Below are 8,249 nucleotides of genomic sequence, written 5' to 3' on the forward strand. Positions count from 1 at the left end.
ATAAAAAAAATCTTAGATGTAAAATAATATACTCAGATGTTTCGCGTGTTATTCATAAAAACTAATGACGTCACATTGTAGCCTTCAACAATTCCCACGCTCAAGACCGTTCTCCCGTTTTTTTTTTTTTTTTGTGTGTGTGCTCATTTCATATAATATTCACGATGAATATATTATAATTTCTAATTAAAAAAAAAATGAATGCTTCTGATACCATGAAATCTTCGCAGAGTTATTTTCTTGCTAAACCTGTATTCATTTGCTTCAGAGAAAATCTCTGCTGTTTAACTAAAAGAACGTTTAATTTCTACGTATCTTAAAGGGCTCAAATGGCTGTAATACAAATGATGTACTGTAACAATAACAACTAGTGGTCACGTGCCACATGCTTCGCTCAACTCATGTAGTAATGAGAGCACTTGATCTCCTTCGTCACTTGCGCTGGTCACGAAAAGCTACAACGTGCACTACTCGATTATATCTTTTTTTTTTTTTTTTCGATCTGAGAGAGAGAGAGAGAGAGAGAGACAAAAAAATAATAATCGTCTATGTAATAGACTTAATCGGATCCAGGAGCCGTTTATGAGGGTCTCTCCACACAGATACCTACATTAACTAGTTTGACAACAGCCGTAAAACCGAGAGTGCTACTTCAAACAGTACATTTAGCTAAGGATTTCTTTTTATCACCACAACAACAAACTTTTTCCAATTACTGAAAGTTCAGGTTGCGTTATGTTTATCTTTATATATATATATATATATATATATATATAAAGACCGTTCTCCCGTTTTTTTTTTTTTTTTTGTGTGTGTTCATTTCATATAATATTCACGATGAATATATTTATAAATAAATAAATATATATATATATATTATGCTACGTTTTTGTTCCCCTTCCCTAACAGTAACTCGTCTAACTTGCAATTTTGCCATTCCTATTTTTGTTTGCTTTTGTCCCCGCATCAATACTTGAAGTACGCGATCAGTGACATTTTTCATGTTATATCTAAGCTAAATGATTCTTAAACTGTAGGGCTGGGTATGAACAGAGGAAAGCTGTGGTTATGTTTGTGAGAAAAAAAAGGTTTTTCAAGTTTAAAACTTCTTATATAATTATTAATTTTTATTTTTAAATAATGTTTTATGATGGAGAGTAAAAAAAGGATTCTTCTTCTTTTGCAAGATGGTAAATATTATTTGTACTTTACGAGAAAAAATTATCAGTATATAAATTTATGCGAAGAACTTTAAATGAAATGATTTATAAGATAGTTATTTAATTTTTGAAGGTTATTTTATTTCTGTTAAACATGTTATAGAGTTGCTTTGGTTTTCCAAAATATAGGTTAATAAAGAAAAGTTACGATTAGCGGTATTAAGGTTTCCCTTGTGATTTTTACTTTTCATGATTTCCGCATTGTTCCTTGCTCTAATTTGTAGTCATAGATATGATCACAAATTAGTGGATCAAATTGCAAAAGCTGGTCATGCTCTAGCGAATTTATTTGCTGAGGATGACTGACCTAAAGTCTACCTTTTGCAATTTCGCTCTGGGTTGTTGTGAAAAGTAATGATGTTACTATAGAAGAATACTATTAAATAACTCATTTCCTTTTATGACAGACTCGGATTATTTCCATACTTGTTGAAATCTTACGCGTGTGTCATTTCTTTTTTGTGATTTACGAAAAAATAATATGTAGAAATATGTGCTAAAATATTTCGTCTCTTCCATTACTTGCTATATTTTGTTGGTGTTCTATTGCTAAAAATGAACACAGTTCGATTACTAATGAATCTAGATCTTCTGGGTCTTTAAAAATACCAGCAAAAGTAGCAGTTTAATTGCTCATTACAATCGTTTGTTGTACATTCCGTGTTAACAATTTTTATTTAGGTAAATAAATTTTAGAAGGACTATTCTTCAAGTGAATTTATGTAATTAATATTAATAAATATTCACATTGAATAATAACTTAATTAAAATTTATACTTTTATCTTTTAACGAAATATTTTAATTATATTAAGGTATATTTGAAATGTTTTATTATTTTTTATTTACTCCAACAGGTGCTACAACTGTGGAGAGTTCGCAAACCACATAGCAGCAAAGTGCACTTTAGGACCACAACCAAAACGATGTCATCACTGTAAATCTGTTGATCACCTTATTGCAGACTGCCCTCTACGGGAAGAAAAAAAGAAGATGGGGAATAACAACAACAATGCTGACAAGGAAAAGAATGGCGATGACGATACACTTCTTCCAAAGGATGGAACTAACCACAGAAGTGGTGAAGAATCTCCTGACGAACACGAAGAGAACCTTGAGCAGAGACAAGAATCGTCTTCCTCCAGTGGTACAAGCTGCGCCTCTCTTGGGGATAAAAGGAAACTCTAGCCTTCCACATTGTTAGTGAAATGGACTTGGCTAGCCCCCGGCTGTGTGTATGTTCTCTCGGAGCAGTGTACAGCCATGCGCTCCGCCTCTTAGTTCCTTCGTCCCAGAGTAGTGGGACTTAGCCTCGGACCTCAGTCCATCCCAGTCCGCCCAGATCGCCCCCTTCAGCTGGTCGTGAGAAGATATTTGCAAAAAGAAGCAAGTAAATAAATGACTTGGAGGTCACGTGACGATCGAACCACTGCCATCCCGGATGGAGACAGAGCAGAGAATGCAAAACTTTAGCTAAACCCCTCAGCCCCAAGGGCTCTGTGGGGGGAAAGACCTTGCGTGAGAACATACCGAGGAAGATGTCTAGTTCGAGATTATAAGTTGTGGGCTCGTGGATATGCGTTTTCTCGGTGCCTGTGAGAGTGCTGTATATTTGCACAGTTTTAAGTTATCACTTGAACTACTGTGATTGTCTGATGCAGAGATATAATTGATCTGTGTACGGAGTTATGTGCTCAGTTATTCAGTATAGCTCCAGTTATCCTTTGTATAGTTTCTTCATGATTGTACGAAACACTTTACTTTTAGTCTGTATCAAAAATTTTAATTTCTTAATCTCTATGTTTCGCTGTAGTTACCAAGTGTAACAAGTGTCTGCAGAATGTGTTTATGGATGTATCAGACACTAGGTTATTGGTAGTTTCATTTTCTCACTCGGCATTATTTCCAATAACTAATCAGTTCGAATAGCCAAGGCACTTGAAGGCACTCAAGATTATAATAGAAGTTTTAAAGATTTAGGCTATTTTGGAGATGTAGTCGAGGTATGAACTATTGTATTACCAATGACATTTAGTAAATATCACTTCCACGAACGAGTAGGAGCCGTCGATAGCCTAATTCTTTTGGAGAATATAGCTCCAATCGTGTTTTGTTTTCTCGGCCCCGTTCCTACCCTCTACTGCATTTCTACCTAAAACTTATTTGTCCAATAAGTTTTAGTTTTGTCCAGAAAACTGATATACCTAGTGGCCGAGAGAGAAAACGATTGCCAACCTGTATAAAAGTGTGGTCAAGTTATGTTCCTAGTTTTTTGTGAAGCTTGACACTGCATTTCGGTAAGCACGGTATATGGTGTGTCGCATTAGATGTATAGTATTATAGGGGGCGGGGGGAAGTTATATTGCATTGAAGTTCCTAGCTCCTTTTTTTAGAGGTCACAAACTATAATTGGTGACATCTGCAAAACATGCATGACAGTAAATGGGATGCGACTGATCCAAGGATGTTGTGTCTCGCCTCACAGCGTTCTTCCTCAGGTTTAAACATAATCAATCCTGACACATATCAAATAATGGTAGTAGAGCGCTAGAATCAAAACCAAATATCTGAAAGAAGGAGGAGGAGAATTACAATTAAGGTTTTAATGTCTCTACATCGTACAACCCTCACCTTGAAATTCATTCATAACTATCCAATTTATATCGATCGTCCTTCTTTTATTTTTATATGATACTTGATGTTCCTTTAGAGGAACGAGACAGAGAGAGTATGTTCTGTTTTTTTTGTCAATTTTATAAGTGAATTTTCTTGTTAATGTTTTAGTTAAATAATCTTTTATATAATAAAATCACACTGATCCATTTAAACGGTATTATTCAGTTTGCAATAAAAATTACTGAAGATAAATTATAAGTGCATAAATATGAATGATCCACTTAAAATTATTTAATAAAAGTGAGCATATATGTTGGAAGAAAACGGAAATTTCCTATCAATATGATATGCTAGCTAACAAATTGTCTGGATTTATTAACATTTAAATCGCTAAAAATCACGTGTAGATTTATTAGCGAGTTTTTGACTGCTAAGAAATCCGCGAAATTATGACTTTTTCCTGACTGTGACTTTTCCGGTCACAGTTCATTTCTCTAAGGTTTTATTAATGTAACATACTCAAATATTCTCTCTCTCTCTCTCTGTTCCCGTCCACCTTTCACCTCATTACCTTTGTACTTAATATTAAAGGCGAAGAACAATAACATAATAATATGAAAAAAAGTCGATTTTTTACGCGCTGTTACTAGCGTATTTGTACAGAAAATGCTGTCAATCAACAGCATTAATTAGAATTACAAAAAGACCCCTAGAAGAATGGTCTACCAGTCTTATAAACCTGGTGATTGTCTTCACAAGACACGCTAATGAGCGCACACATGAAACAGTAATACCCTTGACATTAAATAATATTAAAGAATCGGAGATAACTGATGTGAGTTTTATTTAAAAAACAAACTCAAACCATAATGTTTTAATTTATTTTCAATTTCTCTGTAAGTTAATCCTTATAGTTCAGTTACATTGAAAATGAGCAATTCATTCCGGTCGTATAGCAAGGTTCTTTCTTTCTTTTTTTTCCTTAAGGAGTTTTTAAGAAATTTTAAGATTTGTTTATATGTAAACAAATTACATTGATAAATGTATTTTAATATATGGTTCCCTTTCTTTATTTCTAATGCTGCACTAGAGTCTCATACATTTCATTGTCTGCTCATTAAGACAAATTTTTGAACATTGTAAAAATTTTCCTCTCTTCGACGATACTTAAAAAGGGAGAGGGATTTTCCGAGAAATGCATTAATTACATTTTTATAATTAATTTCGATAGAATAATTTGAATCAAGAATATCAAATTTAATCTAGTCCGAAACTGCACCCTCAACCTTGCAAGTAAAGTCCATGACTTTTGCTGAAAATTCTCTATTCTAGATTTCGCTTTTATCAACTTTCAGGTGCCAAATAAGTTTTGCCTTCATTAACACGACGTGGGTCGTATCATTAAAGGAAGAAGAAAAAAAAATAAAAGAGGCAAACTAAATATACCATATTTACTACAATAAGCATTTTACTCGAAGTTTTTAAATCCATAAAAATAATTACAACATAAATGTAATAACTATAAAGAAATGTATACAGAAAATAACGTATACATGGAAATTTAAAAGTTGACGACATCGACCAGCATAGCGAATATTTATGGACTACATGCAACCTCAGGTAGGTTCAGTGTTTAGTGTTCATCTCGATTTTGCAGCACAGTCTGCAAAATCGAGGTGTGTGTGTGTGTGTGTGCGCTGCCCATGGACACCCTCTCGGTTTGACATGCTTAGACTAAATTGGTAATTAGGCTATTAAGAGGAATAGTTCATAAATAATACGTTAATATAAACTTTCGAGAGTTTTTAAAAGTGCTTATTATTAAGAAAGATTGGCTGCTTTTTAAATATACCTACTATTAAAAAAACATATGGATGCGAAAATACATATTAGAGAGCAGCAGTTAAAATTTAGGAATTATCGGACACTTTAAAAATACGTTTTATATCATAGATGACTCGTATTATCTTTGGTACTTGTCTAGAAAAAAAAAATCTTTTAATAAGTGCACCAAGAGATTTTCCAATACATAGAACATATGTCATCATATAATCGCACGACATGAAATTTTTTCATCGAATTTTATTCTTAATTCATTTTATCATAAACCGCTATCGCTAATATTTTATTTAAAATCACTCTATTTATATAAACTTTGTTAGTTGTGGCCCACCTAATGCACGAATCAATAATGACAATTTCCGCCCTTTAAAATCAGGTCATATTGCAGTGATACTCGCCTTTCCGCTTAAAAAAAAGGGGGGGGGGGACAATCGCTGCTTTTCTTCTGTTTATTGAAGAAATTAATAGTAATAATGTGAGAACAAATATGTGTCTCCTGAATGTAACTGTTTTAAAATATTTATAAAATAAAAGCATAAATGGCCATCCACGAAGTAGTTACCTCATGCATAAATACAACTGTACAGCATTTTTCAGATTTTATACTGCAATATTTTCTTGATTTTTTTTTTCAGAATACATACATACGATACTTTATCCCTTATTATAATCTTGAATAAAAGAGAAGTTTTCAGAAGTTTTGGAGAGTGAAAAAACTTCCTCCTTAAGAGAACAAATTAAAAAAAAAAAGAAGAAAACAAACTATATGAAAGAGATGCCATTGTATTTATTTATTTGTTATCCGTAGTGATCTGACTGTGCCCATGTAGAACTATATAGAATCCTAATGGTCTGTTTTGTACGTGTCAGTTGTTGTATCTTTAGACACATAAGGGGTTTTGGTGATTTGCATTTCTTTAAAGAAACACCGAAATCGCAAAGAATGATGTTCAAGAAAGATATTAAAACTTTCTTATTCTTCCTGTAATTTATTTTTATTATTTTTTTTTTTTCATGAGACTATATGCGATATATATATATTTTTTCTTTCTTTTTGATCTTATAATCATCAGAGCCCCCTGTGGCATTGCGAAAGTGAAGGTGAAAATTACATATTATATAGGAGCACTTCAATTTAGAGGTGCATTGTTCACATGTAATATTTCTCTGGGAAGATACACAGTCATATATAATAATCACATACAAATGACAGGTTTGTGCTACAATGTCTACTTCTCTTCCACAGTCATGAGTGAAGACTTCAATCAATTCGCGTGAATTTACATAATTTAACTGTATATCTAGTTCTCGCTCTCTCTTTCAATGTCTTTATCTCATGCTGGGGAAGAGTTCGGTATTATTATTAATTTATAAGAATTTTCAATACTACTTGTGCTATCTAAATCAGATATTTGAATAATAAAAAAGTAAGCAACTGTTTTCTATTGTTCTGTCAAGAGGAATTATAGGTACCCTTTTAGTTGTGCTGAAACGCCTCAGCCAACATTTGCATTACATATGATTCTAGTGGCTTAGCCAATCAGCTTGTCTGTCTGGGAATGTCCTAACCAGGATCTATTGTTATACTGTGCGAGTGCTAGATTTTGTACAGAGTTGGTCAGTTCCTGAAAATGTTCCCATTTGTATCCAAACACAATAAACTTCATAGAGAAATTCTGCCTGTCTTATGTATTTTTTTCTTGGGAGACGCCAGCTGATATCGAACACATCCGGTTTCATTTCCGACCTAAAGAAGCATCGGAGAATGTAATAACAGATATGTAATTTCCGCTATACTTCTTAGTTGTGGGTTCTACCAGCTTACTAAGTTTGGATGACTAAAGCAAGTATGTCGGCACCAAAGTCAAGTTTGAGGAGTTTTCCCCCTCATAAAAATAAGGTAAGAATAAATGTTAATGAATTTTTTCCTATAAAGGGACTGTTTTATTGTCTCTCTTTTTCCAAACAAAAAAGGAATCATAATTTCATTGAAGGAGTCAAACTCCTTCGATGAAATTATAGTACTATAATACACAATTGTTTATAAAACAGCTGATTCTCCATAAAATGGATTATTTTCGTTAGTTGACAAAATTAATAAGCCATAATTTAGGCAAGATCCAAAACTTTATTGTTCTTGGATAAAAATACGAACAACTCCGCATAGTTATGGTGACAACGCTTCACAGTCAGAACTGTCGATAAACACAACCACATGAGTTCTAAATACAGAATTAGAGATATATAAAGTATCAGTAAGATCGACATCCAAAAATTGCTACTTAATCAAATACAAAACTGAGTACAGTGTGGGACTCTCTTCAAAACGTTTTGAAGCAGATTCAAACAACTTTTCCTCTAGATCAACATCACGATCATTTTTTTTTTTTCATGAGACACAGTAGTAACATTTTTAATCTCACGAAATTTCGGTATTTTTAAAATTTCGAACACTCACTCAACATATGAGTGGCGGTAGGATTTTCCCTCCTGAAAAATTCGGGTTTTTCATAGTGCAAAACAGGCAAACTGGCCAGAAAAATACATGCATTATACACTGACCTCATAGCCTT

General features: G+C 33.2%; 1 protein-coding gene across 6 annotated transcripts in view; it reads left to right on the forward strand.

The window, feature by feature from the left end:
• The window catches only part of LOC150096050 (protein lin-28 homolog), a 283,502-nt gene extending 276,158 nt beyond the window's left edge, over positions 1 to 7,344 (forward strand). For all 6 annotated transcript variants that reach the window (XM_090409220.1, XM_090409221.1, XM_090409218.1 and 3 more), the window contains exon 4: positions 2,076 to 7,344. In XM_090409220.1, coding sequence (XP_090265346.1) covers positions 2,076 to 2,406 — 331 coding nt within the window. In that variant the 3' untranslated portion in view covers positions 2,407 to 7,344. The remainder of the gene's footprint in view (positions 1 to 2,075) is intronic.
• The last annotated feature ends 905 nt before the right edge of the window (positions 7,345 to 8,249 follow it).

This window comes from Typopeltis vanoorti, chromosome 19 (assembly GCF_054136105.1).
Source record: "Typopeltis vanoorti isolate ZY-2024b chromosome 19, IOZ_Tvanoo_1.0, whole genome shotgun sequence".
Classification (NCBI taxonomy): domain Eukaryota; kingdom Metazoa; phylum Arthropoda; class Arachnida; order Uropygi; family Thelyphonidae; genus Typopeltis; species Typopeltis vanoorti.